The 19,823-nt window shown below is 43.6% G+C and overlaps 1 protein-coding gene across 1 annotated transcript in view; it reads right to left on the bottom strand.

Moving 5' to 3' along the window:
* LOC310634707 (zinc finger protein 546-like) overlaps positions 1-16,073 on the bottom strand; it is a gene marked incomplete at its 3' end in the record, with an annotated part of 19,112 nt that extends 3,039 nt beyond the window's left edge. Inside the window, exons 1-5 of the mRNA XM_083353241.1 lie at positions 15,807-16,073; positions 14,897-14,979; positions 13,827-13,953; positions 9,907-10,416; positions 5,301-5,410 (exon numbers count right to left, since the gene is read on the bottom strand). Of these exons, the coding sequence (XP_083209367.1) occupies positions 5,301-5,410; positions 9,907-10,416; positions 13,827-13,953; positions 14,897-14,979; positions 15,807-15,906 (930 nt within the window). The 5' untranslated portion in view covers positions 15,907-16,073. The remainder of the gene's footprint in view (positions 1-5,300; positions 5,411-9,906; positions 10,417-13,826; positions 13,954-14,896; positions 14,980-15,806) is intronic.
* Positions 16,074-19,823: the final 3,750 nt, after the last annotated feature.

The following is a 19,823-nucleotide window of genomic DNA, read 5'->3' as shown; positions in this document are numbered from 1 at the left end:
ATCCCGCGTGGGTTGGTCCTCTGGGCTGGCAGTCGGAGAAAGAGGGGAGAGAAGGGACGAAGCCCAGGGACGGGAGGAGGGGAAGGGCTGCGGAGCTGCAACGTTCGAAGGGAATCGCCCTTTCCGAAGAAAAACGGAGCTGGCTGGCAGGCAAAGGTGGCTGTCTGATCCTCTTAGCATCGTCCTCCGCTTACAAGATCTTCCCTCCCCACCGTGTGAAAAAGATGTCGAGACTCTAGAACAGAGGTCTTCAAACTTGGCCCTTTTATGACTTGTGGACTTCAACTCCCAGAATTCCTCAGCCAGGCACACTGGCTGAGGAATTCTGGGAGTTGAAGTCCACAAGTCATAAAAGGGCCAAGTTTGAAGACCCCTGCTCTAGAAAGAGTACAGAGAAGAGCAACAAAGATGATTAGGGGGCTGGAGGCTAAAGCATATCAGGAACGGTTGCTGGAATTGGGTATGTGTAGTTTAATGAAGAGAAGGGTGAGGGGTGACATGACAGCAGTGTTCCAATATCTCAGGGGTTGCCCCAAAGAAGAGGGAGTCAAGCTATTCTCCAAAGCAGCTGAAAGCAGGACAAGAAGCAATGGATGGAAACTAGTCAAGGAGAGAAGCAACCTAGAACTAAGGAGAAACTTCCTGGCAGTCAGAACACTTAACCAGTGGAGCAACCTGCCTCCAGAAGTGGTGAATGTTCCAACACTGGAGGTTTTTAAGAAGAGACTGGCCAGCCATTTGTCTGAAATGGTATAGGGTTTCCTGCCTTAGCAGGGGGTTGGACTAGATGACCTCCAAGGTCCCTTCCAAATTATTATTATTATTATTATTATTATTATTATTATTATTATTATTATTATTATTATTATTATTATTATTATTATTATTATTAACCAGTGGAACAACCTGCCTCCAGAAGTGGTGAATGCTCCAACACTGGAAGTTTTTAAGAAGAGACTGGCCAGCCATTTGTCTGAAATGGTATAGGGTTTCCTGCCTGAGCAGGGGGTTGGACTAGATGACCTCCAAGGTCCCTCCTCCTCCTCCTCCTCCTCCTCCTCCTCCTCCTCCTCCTCCTCCTCCTCCTCCTCCTCCTCCTCCTCCTCCTTCTTCTTCTTCTTCTTCTTCTTCTTCTTCTTCTTCTTCTTCTTCTTATTGTTCTTATTGTTCTTATTGTTCTTATTGTTATTATTATTATTATTATTATTATTATTATTATTATTATTATTATTATTATATGACTAACAGTTATGATTGTGCCTTAATAACAAATACTCCATTGCTTAGTTTAGTGGCCGTTTGAAGCTACAACAGCAGTGAAAAAAAGTGATTTAGAATTGTTTTTTTCACACTTAGCGACCGTTGCGGCATCCTCATGGTCACTGATCAAAATTCAACCACTTGACAACTTATGAGGGTTGGAGTGTCTCGGGACCAGGCAAACCTTTTGACAAGCCAAGTTAATGGAGAAGCCAGATTTGCTTAACAATTGTGTTACTAGCTTAACCGCTGTGGGGAATTTGGACTGAATCATGGTTGTTAAGTCGAGGATTATCTGTACAAAATATTTCTCCTACTTCAACAGCTCCAAGCCTATTAGAATAGGCTTCAAGTTTCCAGAGATAGGAAATTCCCCAGAGAAGGAAATATTAAAAGGGCTGAAAAATATATTTCCTAAAAAGATATTGAAGAACCTGGGAAGCATGCCCAGATTTCTTAATAGTCCCAGGCCTCCTGGAGCTGGAACATTAAGAAGACAAAGACCTGAAATCTACATACCCCATCCAAAGTCTAAGACAGGACACAATAGGAATAACTGATCAGAATACCAGAAAAGGCACACTCAGACTCCGGTCAAAGGTTCATGACATAGGAAATGAGCTTGATAGAAGTAAATGAAAGGTCTTCAAATTTTAATATTGAAAGAAAAATTTAAAACTGAATATGCTACAGTGGAAATTTACTAGGTGAATGGAGAAGATGAGAACCAGGAAAGGAGAGCACAAAGAAAGAATGTAAGTGAAGCACATAGGCAAAAATTAGCTGGGTCTTAGAGTGGGAAAGGAAGAAGACAAGCTATAAAAACATCTGTAAGAGAAGATAGAAGATGGTAGAGGACAGGAAGGCCTGGAGGAACGTTGTCCATTGAGTCGCGATGGGTGGGACACGACTTTGCAGCTAACAACAACAAAGAGAAGATAACTAGCAAATCAGGAAAGAACTATTTTTTTTCTAAGATAAAGGTTCCCTCGCATATGCGTGCTAGTTGTTTCCGACTCTAGGGGCCGGTGCTCATCTCCATTTCAAAGCCGAAGAGCCAGTGCTTGTCCGAGGACATCTCCATGGTCATGTGGCCAGCATGACTAGACGCCAAAGGCGCACAGAACGCTGTTACCTTCCCACCGTACTGGTCCCTATCTTTCTACTTGCATTTTTATGTGCTTTCGAACTGCTAGGTTGGCAGAAGCTGGGACGAGTAACAGGCGCTCACTCTGTTATGTGGCACTCGGGATTCGACCCGCCAAACTGCCGACCTTCTGATCGACAAGCTCAGTGTCCTAACCCAGTGGTCATAAAAAGGGGGCTAGAACTCAAGCAACTATGCATGTGCAATTAGTTGCTTAATATTAACTGACACACCTTGCATTATCTCTTAATTTTAATGTACATGGGATGTATGATTTAGTATGTAGCAGGAAATATGTAGGAGGCGGTCGGAAAGAGTGTAACCTCATAGTACCTCAGCCAATGGGGAAAGAGGAGGGATGTGTGGCCAGGGCCAGGGATCTATAAAAATGGGAATATTTTGGGTTGGAACTTTGTAGAGAACCAAGCTTTGATAGCTTCTCTCCCTGCTTATTACAATAAACGAAACAAAAGGCCTTCACTGTGTCTCGGCTGGTTACTGGTCAGGCGAGCTTGCCTCTGGTCACGAAGAAAAGTAGCCAGGAGCGCATAACAGCCTCAAACAGGAACAGGAAGCAACTCTAAACAAAAGGATCCAGAGGGTATAAAACCCCACTCCCTACATGTGATCAGCCCTTCTTTTCTGCCAGCCATCTTCCTGTCTGGTTCTCCTCTTCAATAAACTACCACCTTCTTCCCAAAGCAGTTGCCATGTTTATTCCCAGCTTGGATGAACCATAATGAAGACTTTTCTTCCAACACTAGTATAGTCGCCATTTCTTCCTGAAGAATTGCACTTCCAGCTTGGTTGAAAGAAGGAAAGAACAAAAAGCCACTTTTGGTTTTCTTTACCTTTTCCTGCCCTAATGCTGACTCTGTTCCCAGGTGTGACCACACCTCAGATTGAACACAGAGGACAAGATTGCAAGCAAAAACTTTATTCTGTAGAAACAATAACAGAAACTCGTGTACCCCACCTACATCCACTGGAGTGCTTTACGCAGCATTTGCCACAGTTTACAAGTCAGAGTGATGGAGCACCCATAACTTTCTGGAGGGAATTTAAATTTAAAACCTCTTTTAAAAAAGATCAGCACAAGCCTCTCCAGGCAAAATCCAAAATGGAGTGGGGGAGGATTTCCTTCCAGTAAGGGATTAGCAGAAGCAGTGGGTCTGTGCTACAGAGGAGGCAGGGGCAGCAGCAGCAGCCACATACTACCCATCCTTTGATGGATTGATCCATTAATTCCATGGCTCTCCCCTCCCACCCTCCCCAAGCTGAAGATTGGTCCCTGATTATTTTTCCTCCCTCAGAAAACAACCCTGTAAGGTAGGGCAGGCTGATAGAGGGATGGTAAAAATCTTAACTTTCCAGGAGTGAATCATATCTATTTATTTATTTATTTATTTATTTATTTATTTATTTATTTATTTATTTATTTATTTATTTACATTTATATACCGCCCTTTCCCTGAGGACTCAGGGCGGTTTACAGGGAATTAAAAAATCCACCATACAAAAGTTAAAAAACCAAATTAAAAAATATTAAATTGACCCTGTACACTTAAAACCCCAATTAAAAGTTTCTCCTCAGCCTGGGCCCGAGAGCTCAAAGAGCCAGGTCTTCAACACCAAGATGGTATTAAAGTGTCAAATTTAACAGAAATGGCTAAGATTTCTGCTTATTTGAAGGATCATTCACAAGAAAGATACATTTCGGTCTGGAGAAGATGGATAGATTATATTCAGAATAAATATGGGACTAAAAAGTTCCATTTAGCTTATGAGTAAATTTTAAATTATTATTATTAATAGTTTATTATAGTGGAATTTTTATTAGTATATGTATTATTACTATTTTTAGTATTAGTATGGTTTAATAATTTGGATATTGTATTGTTTAATAATTTGGATTTTAATTTGTTTATGTTTTTTATTATTATGTATACTTTTATTTTGCTTGTATTTATGTTAAAGGGGAGTTAAAGCGCATTATGAACTTGGTTATTTATATAGTTGGTTAATGTTAGTTAGATTATGATCATTATATTTGTAACCCTGTACTCAACTCTGGGAAGTGGGGGAGGGAGAGGGGAGGGTTTGGGGTGGGTTGGTTTGGGGGATTTTTTGTAACTTTTATAAAACTTTTCAATAAAAAAAAGATGGTGGAATAATAGCCAACTCTCCAGAAGATAGGCTCGAGATCCAGAAAGATCCCAGCAGACTTGAACCCTGGGCCCTAACTAACAAAATGAAATTCACTGGTGAGAAAAGGTTTTACAGTTAGGCAAGAAAAACCTTCTCCGCCTTTAAACCAGACTACCTGCACCTTACACGCTTCTCCCCTCAATTTCCATTTCTCTTCAAAGAAATGAACATTACTAACATTACTGTATGTATAAAACTTAATAACAATAACTAATAGATATATAAATACAAATACTCTTCAATAACTGAAAAATAAAGTGCAAAACATTGAAATACACTAAAAGGGAAAAATATCAGTGCAGTGAAAAACAAAAATTAAAGTCCTCTTTGCGGAGGTCTGAAAGGATGGAGCAGCTGGTCAATGGCTGAGGCTCATCCAAGACTGTTGAGGTAGATGGGGATGGGAGCGCTGTAGTTTTCTGGAGGAACCCTGAAAGTTATTTGCACTCTTTTTTTGTTTGTTTATCTTCATATATTTCTTGCTAACGTTTCCAAACGTTATTGATTTCTCTTTGGATTTTACCCACATTCTTCATTGGGATCAATGTCACTCAAAAGATAACACATGGTTCATTTTGGAGAAAAAATCTGCCAATTCTTTTAATGTTAACTTTTTAGAGACACAAGCTCCTCCTCCTCCCTCTTCCTGTTCCTCGTCCTCCTCCTCCTCTTCATCTTCTCCTGCCTCCACATCCCTCTGTTCTTCCGATCCACTTTGCAGTTGCGTTAACTCTTCATTAGAAAGTTCCCCCTCGGTGTATGCAATGAAATTTTCCACATCCCCAGCATCAATATCTAAAACAGGGGTGTCAAACTCAATTTCATTGAGGGCCACATCAGCATTGCGGTTGCCCTCAGGGGGCCGGGTGGGTATGGCCAGGCTGGGCGTGGCCTACTGGGTGGGTGTGCTAGAGTGCGTATGGCCTACTGGGTAAGCGTGGGCAGCTCTACATTGTTCGCATCAAGGCTGCCTATGGGGGCCCGGGCAGGAGTGGGACAGATCTGGGGGTCTCTGGCAGAAGGAGGGTCTCCGGGCCAGGGCCAAGGCAGTGTGGGCCGTTCCCTCACTGTTTCCAGGATGGCTTCATGGGCCACATGAAACCACTTCGTGGGCCGCATCCGGCCCCCGGGCCTTGTGTTTGACATGTCTGATCTAAAACATCCCCTGACCTCTGATCTGGGCAGAAGCGGCCTGGAAAAGGCCTCAGATGCCTGAATGCAGCCTCTGGAGGCACACAGAAACTTCCCCCAGCCTCAGATCCAGGTGGAAGTAGCAACCACAGCAGAGAGGAGACAGATCCTTTCAAGGCGAGACTGGCATGGCAGAAAGGTAGGGGGAAGCATGAGGTATCTTAGTGGGTTGGGGAGGCCTTGGGGCCTGTCCCATCATTAGGCCCTCCAATGCCTTCCTCACCCTAAAATACCTCATATTCACTTAATGAGCTGCGTGCGTCTTAACGAGCAAGGAGTGATCTTGTTCGAGGTACAAGCTACACTCCAGGTTTTCATGGAATGGGCACGCTCCATTCCATTTGTAACTTGAGGACTACCTGTATTAAATTTCCTGCTCTCTGCAGATTATAAACAAAAGGATTTTTGTTTATGGGGATGGCAACCAACTAAAACTAGAACTCCTGAGGTACTATGTTCAAGTCATCTTTCACCACAAGCTACTTTTCTAATTAGGAAAAACTTACATTGAGCAGTAGTTTAAACTGAGGGTAAATGTTCGTTCTCCGAGCTTGTGGGTTGGTTTCTGAATGTTTCATTACTAGGCTAGGTAACATCTTCAGCTGAATTTAGGGGATAGTTTAAACTCTTCTCAATCGGAAAATCTCTCCTTTAGCTGGCATTCCTAAGTACTCTTGGAGCTGGATTTCAACCCAAACTCAGAATGCAAACCTGGCTCCATAATTATGTGGAGAATTTTATTTGGAACCTACAGAAGAAAAGTTTTCCTCTTCTTTGCAACTGTGGTATTCCTTACCTGCTTCTTTGCATGTGTTAAAAGTGCATTTGGAGAGATAAAATGAGAGTTGGTAGACTGACACTTTATAAAACAATTATGGAAAAGAAAGAAAGAAAGAAAGAAAGAAAGAAAGAAAGAAAGAAAGAAAGAAAGAAAGAAAGAAAGAAAGAAAGAAAGAAGAAAGAAAGAAGAAAGAAAGAAAGAAAGAAAGAAAGAAAGAAAGAAAGAAAGAAAGAAAGAAAGCGAGGGAAGGAGGAAAGCGAGAAGGAAAGAAGAGAGAAAAAAATCATTTTTGTTCAATAAGTTACATAATGACAGCAAAGCCAAGAAAGAAGGAAAGAATCAAAAGATCATCTTTATTCAGTGTTATATGACAACAAAGCCAAGAAAGAAATAAAAAAAATCATCTTTATTCAGTAAGTTGATGACAGCAAAGCCAAGAAAGAAGAACGAAAGAAGGAAAGAAAGAATCAAAAGATCATCTTTATTCGGTAAGTTACATGATGACACCAAAGCCAAGTTTGCCTGGGAACCGGCACGGTGGTTTCTTCATCCCAAGAAAGCGAGGAAGAGTAACTATACCACAGCCCTTGTACTGAGCAGTCTGTACAACAGGGGTAGCACAAGTGTTATGCAAGTCGTTCTCTCGTCGAGCGCCTTGTTCAGCAACTGTTCAAAGTAATGACAATGTTGAAAAAGTTCATCGACAAGCAGTTCTTGAAGGTAGGGCTGTTACCTCATTCTTGTGATCAAATGCAGCCAGCTTCTGAGAAGCAAAGTCAATGGGAAACCGGCAGGAAATTGAAAGCCAAGGTCTTCTGATGTCGTGCTTAATCTGCAATTATTTGCTGAACCACCAGTGGAATGAGCGACAGCAGTCTAGCATAGACCCATGATCTTTCACTTGGTGACAATGTTGTTTTAATGATGGAGTTGACAGTCCCAAGTGCAGTAATTGCAAACTACCTATAGTCTCCAAAAATTTTGTCACACAATTCACATACGGAGTTCCTATTATTTTTATGTTTTATGGGTTTCTTGTGAATTAATTTTCCTGTGCCCATAAGGGGACTGATTTTGAAATCCCTTTCCACACGTCATATATTTACGATTTCTCACCAGTGTGGATTCTCTTGAGGGAACTGCTTGTTCTGCTCTTTCCATGCTCCAGGCATTTATATGGGTGCATTCTGCTATCACAGAAACTCCACAATTAACACACTTATACAGTTTCTCTCTGTATCAGAAATAAGGTAAAGGTAAAGGTTCCCCCGCACATGCGTGCTAGTCGTTTCCGACTCTAGGGGCCAGTGCTTTCAAAGCCGAAGAGCCAGTGCTTGTCCAAGGACGTCTCCATGGTCATGTGGACGGCATGACTAGAACGCTGTTACCTTCCCACTGTAGTGGTCCCTATTTTTCTACTTGCATTTTTATGTGCTTTCGAACTGCTAGGTTGGCAGAAGCTGGGACGAGTAACAGGCGCTCACTCTGTTACGCGGCACTCGGGATTCGACCCACCAAACTGCCGACCTTCTGATTGACAAGCTCAGCCTCCTAACCCACTGAGCCACCGCGTCCCTTGTATATGAGTATCAGAAGTAGATTGGTGCTAACTATAGCCCTTTCCACATTCCATACATTGATGTGGTTTTAAAATAGGATCATAGGAAGTTTCTGCTATTACAGAAAGTCTTTCCACAGTCTAAACGCTTGCCTGCTCTCTCCCCCGAATGTATCTTTCTATGTGTATTAAGTGCACTAATTTGTCTGAAGTATTTTCCACACTCACTGCATTTATATGGTTTCTCCCCTGTGTGGATCCTCTTGTGACGGCTAAGATGACTGCTGGTTGTGAAACTCTTTTCACATTCCACGCATTTATATGGTTTCTCCCCCGTGTGGATTCTTTTATGGGAAGTTAGGGAGCTTGAATTTGTGAAGCATTTTTCACACTCGGTGCACTTGTATCGTTTTTCCCCAGTGTGGATTCTTGTATGGGAAAGAAGGGAACTTGAATTAGAGAAGCATTTTTCACATTCATTACATTTGTATGCTTTTTGCCCTGTGTGGATCCTTCTGTGGTGACTAAGCGTGCTGCTGCTTATGAAACCTTTCCCACACTCCGTACATTTATAAGGTTTCTCTCCAGTGTGTATCCTTTTATGGGAGGCAAGATTGATACTCTTGCGGAAGCTCTTTCCACACTCGGTGCATTGATATGGTTTCTCCCCAGTGTGAATTCTATTATGTACAGTATAATTATACTTTTGACTGAAGTTCTTTCCACATTCCCTGCACTCGTATGGTTTTTCCCCAGTGTGGATCCTTTTATGGGAAGTGAGAGAACCTGAATAAGTGAAGCACTTTCCACACTCAGTGCATTTATATGGTTTCTCCTCACTGTGGAACCTTTTATGGGAAATCAAAAAGCTTGACCCTATGAAACTCTTTCCACAATCCTGGCATTTATATGGTTTTTCCCCGCTATGAATCCTTTTATGGGAAGTGAGAGAACCCGGCATAGTGAAGCATTTTCCACACTCCTGGCATTTATATGGTTTCTCCCCTGTATGAATCCTTGTATGGTAAGTAAGGTGTTTTGCAGAACGGAAGCTCTTTCCACACTCCAAACACTTATGGGGTTTCTCTCCTGTGTGAATCCTTTTATGATAAGTTAGGTGTTTCACAGAACGGAAGCCCTTTCCACACTCCATACACTTATATGGTTTCTCTCCTGTGTGGATCCTGTTGTGAGCAGTAAGGTCCTGAGAATCATTGAAGCCCTTTCCACACTCCTGGCATTTATATGGTTTCTCCCCAGTGTGGATTCTTTTATGGGAAATAAGATGTTTTGCAGAACGGAAACTCTTTTCACATTCCTGACACTTATATGGTTTCTCCCCAGTGTGGATTCTATTATGTACAGTATAATGGTATTTTTGTCTGAAGCTCTTTCCGCAGTTCTTGCAATGATATGGTTTCTCCCCTGTGTGGATCCTTTTATGGCAAGTGAGGGAACCTGAATTGGTGAAACACTTTCCGCACTCTGTACATTTATATGGTTTCTCCTCGCTGTGGAACCTTTTGTGAGAAGTAAGAAAACTTGAAGCTCTGAAACTCTTTCCACACTCCTGGCATTGATATGGCTTTTCTCCAGTATGGATTCTTTTATGAGAAGTGAGGGAACCTGACATAGTAAAGCATTTTCCACACTCTTGGCATTTATACGGTTTCTCTCCAGTGTGGATCCTTTTATGGTAAATGAGGGAACCTGAGATTGTGAAGCGTTTTCCACAATCTTGGCATTCATATGGTTTCTCACCTGTGTGAATCCTATTATGAGAAGTTAGGCTTGTGGCAAAATGGAATCTCTTTCCACATTCCTTGCATTCATATGGTTTTTCTCCTGTGTGGATCCTTTTATGGGAAGTAAGATAACCTGAGTCTCTGAAGCTCTTTCCACATTCCAGGCATTTATATGGTTTTTCTCTACCTTGTATGCTCTGACTTAAGATAAGAGGAATGGTCCGTCTGAAGCATTTCCTGCTTTTATTTTGTTTTTTTACAGCGTGGCTTCTGGAACAGTCACATAATTCCAATTCATCTCTGAGAATTTTTCCACACTGTGGACACATTCCTTTTTCTTGGTGTTCATCTTCAGTCAAGACCATGACATCTATACACTGAAAAGGAGAGCATTTCTCCAGCCTCTCTTTTAACTGGTCGTCCTCAGAACTTTCCTTTCCAAACCTCCTTTTCACAACTTCCTGTTTGCCTTTTGGCAAAAATGCTGCTTCCTCTTTTCTGGAAGTCTCCATCTGCCATACATCACCTGTTTGGAGCAGAAAAAAAGGAAAGTTGACACAAACTGAATTATGTAAGGCAGGGATGCCCAACCTCTGGGCCGTGGCCCAGTAGTGGGCCATGAGGGGTTTGCAACTGAGCCATGGAAGTGGGACAGGCTGGCCAGTGCACACATGTGTGCGTGCACACCCCCTCACACCCCCACTCACACTAGTGTCATGGGGCGTAAAAACAGGACACTGCACCATGTAAAAATGGGATGCCGCTCCATCGCAGGGTGCAAAAATAGGACATTGCAACACCTTGGGATGCAAAAATGGGATGTCACCGCACCTCGGTGTGTGTGTGCACAAATGGGATGGTGCTGCGCCCCAGAGCGTGAAAATAGACATGATCGCACCTCAGGGCATGAAAACGGAATGTCACTGCACCCTGGGGCACAAAAATGGGCTGCTGCCATGCTGCAGGGCACAAAAACGGGTGCCGCCTTGTGCGGGGAACAGGTGCTGCCACGCTGCAGTGTGTAAAAACAGGTGCCAGCATGCAGCAGGACATGGAAATGGGGTGTTGTGCCATGCAAGAATGAGGCAGGGTTAGCCAGTATCATGCAAGCCCTGCCCTGTTTGCGTCACGTGCGTGCTCGCAGCCCCATGCATGTGCACACGCATATAAATATGCTTCCCCCTCCCTTTCCTTCTGGTGCGCCAACCGAGAAAGGTTGGTGACATCTGATATAAGGAATGAAGCACTGTTTTTTCATCCCTTATTTAAACATTATTTCCCCCCCCATCTCTATTTCCTTCTATCTGTATTGGGGATTTTTTCCCCTGTTTGTGTCAGAGTATGTTGAAAACATGGGACTGTGCTTCTACAGGTAGTCCTCAACTTACAACAGTTCATTTAATGACTGTACAAAGTTACAATGGCACTGGAAAAAAGTTTAAAAAATTATGACTGATTTTCACCCTTATGTCTGTTGAAACATCCCCATGGTCACCTGATTAAAATTCAGATGCTTGACAACTGGCATATATTTTGTTAGCAGCGTTAATGACTGCAGTCTCCCAGGGTCTTGTGATCACCTGTTGTGACCTGACAAGCAATGTCAATGGGGAAGCCAGATTCACTTAACAACTCTGGCAAGAAAGGCTGTAAGATTCACTTAATAACTTGTCTTGTTTAGCAACAGAAATTTTTGGATTAGTTGTGCTTGTACATTGAGGTTGTACATTGTACATTGAGGACTACCTGCATGGCAGAGTTCCCCAATCTTTCATGGTTGGTGGCCTGGAATGGGGGACAGGGGAAAAAGAAGGGATGGTTTTGTGAGGGAGGTGAATGTATGAGTGCGCACGTGCACGCACAAGAACACTCATTGCTCATGCAAGTGAGGCTGTGAGTGCTCACACAAGTGGGGCCACAAATGTCTGCGCTGCTTGCGGTGACACGAGCGCTTGCGTGACAGGGTCCACAAGTGCCTGCGGTGCCCGCACATAGGCCACAAATAACTTGCGTGGGGCTGCAAACACTCAGGCAGGGGACTTCCAACACTTGCGGTTAGATGAGTGCTCATCATGGGGCTGCAAACACCCACGACACTCGCAGTGATGCTTGTGTGAGTGGGGTTGCAAACACCTGCAATGCTTGTGGTGGTGCTCACACAAGTGGGGCAGTGAATGCCTGTGATACTCATGGTGACGCTCACGTGAATTGGGCCACAAATGCCCATGACACGGTGACGCTCATGTGAATCAGGCTGAGGACGCCTGTGATGCTCGTGGCAACATTTGAACGAGTGGGGCTGTGCGTACACACATGCACTTGCCAGCCAGTCACACATCCCAGTGGCCAATAGGCCGCGGTTGGGGAGTCCTGCCGTATTGGGTTGATGTAAGATCTGCCATATTCTTCCCTCTTGCCCTTCATGCTGCAAAATGCAAACCTAAATTCTTTGGGGAACATCATGTCAAGTCTCAAGGAAGGGCACCATCAGCAATGCTGCTCCTTCAGATTCAGTTCCAAGGAAGCAGGAGGAACTCTTGAACAGAACCTATGTTCATTAGAGATCTGCAATCTACTCTGCAAAAAACTCATCAAATTGCATTGAAATGCCCTCAAATGTATCATGTCCAATGAGAGGACAACAGGAATCCCAGCTGCTGAGGCAGACAGTGGTGTAAGGCAGGGTTCCCCAACCTGTGGGCCATGGCCCACTACTGGACCATGGCCTATTGGCCACCGGGCCACGTGAATGGCTGGCCAGTGTGCATGTGAGCACACAGCCCCACTCACGTAAGCATTGCCACATGTGTCACATGCATTCGTGGCCTCAATTGCTTGAGCATCATTGTGGATATCTGTGGCCCCACACATGTGCTCGTGTCACCGCAAGCATCGTGGCCCTACTTGTGCAAGCAACAGGTGGCTGTGCATGTGCACATGCATTACCCCTCCCACAAAACCATCCCTTCTTTCCTCCCCCGCTCTGGGCCGCCAAACCCAAAATGTTGGGGAACTCTGGTGTAAGGAAAAGTCTTACACTGGAGATATATCGGAATGTGACATGCGGTGTCAGAGGAATAAGTCAGTGCAAATTAGATAATGTCAAATGAGAGATGATCAGTTTGGAACTTGATCTCCTTGGTGTCAGTAAGCTACACACATCACACAATGACTTTTTCCAGTCTGAGAATTTCACTGTCTATTATTCAGGGCATGATATCACGAAAACAGATGGAGTGGCATTTATTGCAAGCAAGAAACCTGCTAGAGCAATGGAAAGCTTCTCTACTGTCAGTAACCAAATTATGACCATCAGAATTCGTGCCATCCCTTCTCATCAATATCACAGTTATCCAAGTATGTGCCAATGACTGCTCCAACAGAGCTTGAAATAGAGGGCTTTTATGCCATGGTCTGAGAAACTTTGAAACAAGTGCCAGAAAAAAACATGGTTTACATTTTGGGCAACTTCAATGCAAAAACTGGCAAGCAAGGTTATTTTGGACTGAGAGGAATGGTGCAGGTGATCATTTGATACAATTTTGCCAAGAAACCCAATTTAGGATCATGACTACATGATTCAAGCACCACGAGCACTGCTTATACACCTGGGCATCAATGAATGGACTTCGCCATAATTAGAAGCAACCAGGAAGATCCTGGTGGACAATCACTTAAATATGAGCCAGCAGTGTGCTGCAGCTGCCAAAAAAAGCCAACACAGTTTTAGGCTGCATTAACAGAGGGATAGAATCAAGATCATGTGAAGTGTTAATACCATTTTATAATGCCTTGGTAAGGCCACGCTTGAAGTGGTATACTATACAAGTGCTATTGCTATTTCTTCTGAGAAAGAAACCAGCTGCTTATCTCTGATTAGAAAATATCTCCCACTGCAATTTCAGCCTAAAAAAAAACAAAAACAGAAATCCTTACTTAGAGAAGCTACGTTCCTTGCGTTTTCCAGCATGACCTCACGGTACAGGCTTTTTTGCCCCAAATCCAGCATGTCCCATTCCTCCACAGAGAAAAAGACAGCTACATCTTCAAAACAAATGGAAATCTGAAACAAAAATACAGCATAGTATACAAATTCTCTTATTAAGGAACAATACAACATTTCTGTTTAAAGAAAATTTTCAACTAGGATCAATAAACAATCTCCCTGGAGCAAATGGGCAGAGCTACAGGCCTCCAATTGGAAATACACCTGGGATAGACTTTTTGTGAATTTGGCTAATTCTACAGGAGCAGCACCCCAAAGTCCTTCTGTCAATGGGTAGGTGGGCCCTGGATATACCATTGATGGGAGGTTCCACTCCATCCCAGGTGGTAGTTTCCACAAGAATTGGGAGAGTCTTGCCTGACATTTCAGACACTGCCTTATGTTGTTCCCTCAACACAATACTTGAATGAATGAACCTTTATTATCAAAGTACACGTATACAGTGCGACTGGCTGAGCCTCCCTTCGTGTCCCCCCCCAACTCACAGTGACAACAAACCCACCATCTTGTTACACCATGTGAGCTAATTGCACAACACACTGGCCTTGCAATACATAAACTTATCCATGATAGCCCATGGATAGAAGCTGTTCTTCAGCCTGTTGCCGAAAACATATATGAAGATGTTGGGAGAGGTATTCCAGGAAGTATCATGAGATGCTACAATCAAAATATTAGGAAGCTGCTCTTGAAAACAGACTCCCTCTGCCTCCTCCTCCTTCCCTCTCCCATTTTGGACAGTGTAGGATCATGTGGAATGACACTTGCAGTTTTAGGAAGGAAAAATCTTCCTACCCTCCTTGGAAAAACACATGCTGCGTCATAAGATGAAATAATTACCTGAACATACACGGCACTGAGTGACTTCCTATCCAAGTACTGTACCAGAAAGCTGCTCATAAAAACAGACACCCTCTGCACACACACACACACCTCTTTTGGACAGTGCTGGATCATGCTGAATGACAACTGCCATTTGAGGAGGGAATTATCTTCCTACCTTCCTTGGAACCATCAGTGCTGCTGTTTCTCCACCACAGACAACAGATGTTCCAGAAGATGCCATCGATGTTGCTCTGGATTCTGAAGATGAGAAAAAAGTAGAGGAACTATTTCGTTATAGAAACACCCTCCCTCTATTCTTTCAAATTCAGAAAGTCCATTCTTTGTGTATGCTGCCAGGGGGACCCAGTGCCTTAGAGCAGAGAACAGCCCATCTGAATTACTGAGATGTATGTATGTTTGTATGTATGCATGTATATGTGTGTATGTATACACACATATACTCATATACACACCTATATATTTACACAAACACACACACACACACACACATATATACACTCATGCACATGCACACACATAATACATATACACACATATATACTCATATACAAGGGACACGGTGGCTCAGCGGGTTAGGACGCTGAGCTTGTCGATCAGAAGATCGGCAGTTTGGCGGGTCGAATCCCGAGTGCCGCGTAACAGAGTGAGCGCCTGTTACTCGTCCCAGCTTCTGCCAACCTAGCAGTTCGAAAGCATGTAAAAATGCAAGTAGAAAAATAGGGACCACTATGGTGGGAAGGTAACAGCGTTCCGTGCGCCTTTGAATCATGTAGTCATGCCGGCCACATGAACACAGAGACGTCCTCTGACAAGCGCTGGCTCTTTGGCTTTGAAATGGAGATGAGCACCAGCCCCTAGAGTCGGAAACGACTAGCAGCATGTGCAGCATGTGCGGGGGAACCTTTACCTTTATACTCATACACACACACACACACACACACACACACACACACACACAAATATATAGAGACAGACAGACAGATATAAAAAAAAATCACGAAGGAAGGAAAGGCAGGCAAAAGCCTATCCATTAGGATTAATGGGCATCAAAAGGAAAGGTTTACCTGATGATCTCTTCTGGAATGGATCCTCCAGAGGGATTCCCCCAAACAGCAGATCTAGGGAGGGATCCCCTTCCTTTCCTCGGGGATGCTCAACTGCCATTGATCCTGGACCCCCAAAACAGCAGCAAAGAAAATCCCAGGAGAAAACCCAGCAGCAGAATAATCTCCACCAGGAGAAAGGGGCGGAGGAGAAACAATCTTTATGAACAACGAGAAGCGTCTAACGGTCGCACTTCCAAGCTTTTCCCACCGGAGGCAACCGGGAACGACGGAGGGATTTTCTTGCCCCCGGGCAGCCTTTGGAAATTGCAACCAGAGAGCTGCTTCTTCCTAGAAAGCCCCCCCCCCCCCGGCAATTCCCCCCAGCTACCGTCCTGGTCCTCCAAGAAATCGGGAGGGTTGCCAGCATCGGCTTTAAAAAAATAAATAAATCTGTCTGGGGTGGTATAGTGTTTTTTTAATTTCGACATTTAACGGAATGTATATTTTCCTGTACTGTATATCATATTATTTTGTAGGGTTATTGAAACTGATTGACACTGAGGGGGACCTGAGTGGCGATGTCCCGCCTCCAAAGCCATGAATATTATTGGCCGGCTGCATACTGATTGACCGCCCCCAAAGCTATGAAGCTCATTCGTCGGCTGCATACTGATTAGTGAGAAGCCCCATCTCCAAACCATGAAGCTCATTGGTCGGCTGAATACTGATTGACACTGAGGGGGAACCTGAGTGGCGATGTCCCGCCTCCAAAGCCATGAAACTTATTGGCCGGCTGTATACTGATTGACCGCCCCCAAAGCTATGAAGCTTATTCGTCGGCTGCATACTGATTAGTGAGAAGCCCCACTTCCAAACCATGAAGCTCATTGGTCGGCTGAATACTGATTGACACTGAGGGGGTCCTGAGTGGCGAAGTCCCACTTCCAAAGCCATGAAGCTCATTGGTCGGCTGCATCCTGAATTGACACTGAGAGAGTCCTGAGTGCGAAGCCCCTCCTCCAAAGCCATGAAGTTCATTGGTCGGCTGCATATTGATTGACACTGGGGATCCTGAGTCGCGAAGACCCACTTCCAAAGCTATGAAGCTTATTGGTCGGCTGCATACTGATTGACCGCCTCCAAAGCTATGACGTTTATTGGTCGGCTGGATACTTATTGACACGGAGAGGCGAAGCCCCAACTCCAAAGTTATGGACCTCATTGGTCGGCTGCAATGCCAGTCACAGTCGGATTGAAGTCATTAGCCTATCCAGTGGAGGGCGCGGATTCCTGGGCCGGATGTTTGTCTTTGCTCCCGAAAGAGGCAGTAGCCGCCTCCCTCTCCCTCCCTCTCTCTTTCTGGGGGTGTAAAGCAGCCATAGAGTCTCACTCGCTGGAACCGATGTTCCTTTGGCTTTCCCTCTATTGTGCGCACATGCTCTCAAGTGCCAATGTACATTTGCAGCGTTGCATATCGGCAACCCTTAATAACAAGGCTGAGTGAAGGGTTGCTAAAGAGGAGAGGAAAAAAAGGGAAAACCTGCTATATGCAATTATTTAAAAATGCAGAAGTGCAGGAATTTGAATTTAAAGCCTGGCTTAAAACAGGATAGCGCCAATGAAAATAACAGCTACTGTGCTGGCCTGTAACATTTCACTTATGAGTGTTGCTGGTTCCCATGTTCATGTAATCTCTTGTGACCGTCCCAAATGGTCTCCAACAGAAGAGATTGATAGGGGGGAAGCTGAATTGGCTTCAAGGCTGTGTGACTGACAACTTCAGGCAAATTTATAAAACTTAAGATGATCAAAGGCCCGGAGACTAAAATATACAAAGAACGGCTGCAGGACTTGGGTTTGGTTAATTTAATTTATCTATACATTAAAGAGGAAGCAAGGCCAAGCACATTTTGTATTTCAAATTTCACTTGGTTTAATTATAATTTTGTGTTTGGGCCAAATGCCAAAGATGAATAGAATAGGAATAGAATAAGAATAGCATCAGAGTTGGAAGGGACCTTGGAGGTCATCTAGTCCAACCCCATTCAGACAAATGGTTGTCCAATCTCTTCTTAAAAACTTCCAGTATTGGAGCATTCACAACTTCTGGAGGCAAGTTGTTCCACTGATTAATCGTTCTGTCAGGAAATTTCTTCTTAGTTTTAGGTTGCATCTCTCCTTGATTAGTTTCCATCCATTGCTTCTTGTCCTGTCCTCAAGTGCTTTGGAGAATAGCTTGACTCCCTCTTCTTTGTGGTAACCCCTGAGATTTTGAAACACTGCTATCATGTCACCCCTCGTCCTTCTCTTCATTAAACTAGACAAACCCAATTTCAGCAACCATTCTTTATGTTTTAGCCTCCAGTCCCCCAATCATCTTTGTTGCTCTTCTCTGTACTCTTTCTAGAGTCTCAACATCTTTTTTAAATCATGGTGACCAAAACTGGATGCAGTATTCCAAGTGTGGCCTTACCAAGGCATTATAAAATGGTATTAACACTTCACATGATCTTGATTCTATCCCTGTTTGTGCAGCCTAAAATTGTGTTGGCTTTTTTGGCAGCTGCAGCACACTACTGGCTCATATTTAAGTTATTGTCCACTAGGGCTTACCTGATTGCTTCTTCAGGAAAAGGGCAGAAGAGTCCCACTTGATATTGCAAGGAGGTACTCATTCAGCTAGATGTAATTACTGGGAAAGCTGGGTGAGATGCTCTCAATATGTAAATGATGCCATTGTCAGTAAACTACTGCTTTGAAAAAAATTAGCTAGTTGGGAGCTAATATAGAGAACTGAAGAGGGACGTGGTGGCTCAATGGGTTAGGACGCTGAGCTTGTCAATCAGAAGGTTGGCAGTTTGAATCCCGAGTGCCACATAACAGAGTGAGTGCCTGTTACTCATCCCAGCTTCTGCCAACCTAGCAGTTCTAAAGCATGTAAAAATGCAAGTAGAAAAATAGGAACCACTACAGTGGGAAGGTAACAGTGTTCCGTGCACCTTTGGCATCTAGTCATGCCGGCCACATGACCACAGAGACATCCTTGGACAAGTGCTGGCTCTTCGGCTTTGAAACGGAGATGAGCACTGGCCCCTAGAGATGGAAACGACTAGCACGCATGTGCGGGGGAAACTTTACTTTATAGGGAATTGAGTTTTTAAGTTTCAGCTGTTTTGCATGAACTGGAATGCTACCTGACCAAATTGCTCTTGAAGGGAGCGTATGTATCAGATATGCTTACCTGGTTTTAATTGTACATTACAATGAGAGCTTGTGGAGCGTGGGAGCATAAAAACATAATAAAGCTCTTAGATACAATTAGTGTTAACTTCTGAGTGCTCAATCAGAACGAATCCATTTCAACCTAACAATGCACTTCAAGATGGAGCCTCCTGGGAGCCAAACCTAAAGATTTGCTTCTTGGAGATTTAGGAGACACCTGCATGAAGCTCTTGATCAAATACTTGTCACTACTTGGACAATTTTCAATTCTTGATGAGTTTTATGTTTATCTTGAAATATGTTTTTGTCACCAATCCATCCAATCTTTCATAAACTGGGTTTCCATTCCTGGATGCTTATTAAATCCCTTGCTGTCTGCAGAGTATAAGTAAAAGATTTCCATTTTCTTTGGCGGCGGGGGGGGGACAGCAACAGTAAAACAAAACTCGAAATTAAACCAGTGTTGAGCTACTACAGTCAGTCATCTTTCATCACAAGGTACTTTTCTAACTAGGGAAAATTAACATTGGACCAATCAATAATGATTCCAACTTTTCTCCAATCAGAGAATCCCTGCTTTGAATTGCATCCCTAAGTACTTATGGGGTTGGACTTCCACCCAAAGTTGGGATGCAAACATGGCTCCATAATTAAGTACAGAAAATTATTTGGGAAGGAAAGCTTTCATCTTCTTTGTAACTCTGGAACTTCACCGGTATTCTTTTCTTGCTACTCTGTGTTAAAAGTGCATTTAGAAAGAAATAGAATGGAAGTTATGAGACCGACCTAAAATAATTATGTTTTTGAAAGCAA

This window comes from Vipera ursinii (assembly GCF_947247035.1).
Source record: "Vipera ursinii genome assembly, chromosome: 2".
Lineage (NCBI taxonomy): Eukaryota > Metazoa > Chordata > Lepidosauria > Squamata > Viperidae > Vipera > Vipera ursinii.
Note: the sequence above shows the minus strand (reverse complement) of the source record. Positions and strands in the feature narration are given on the sequence as shown.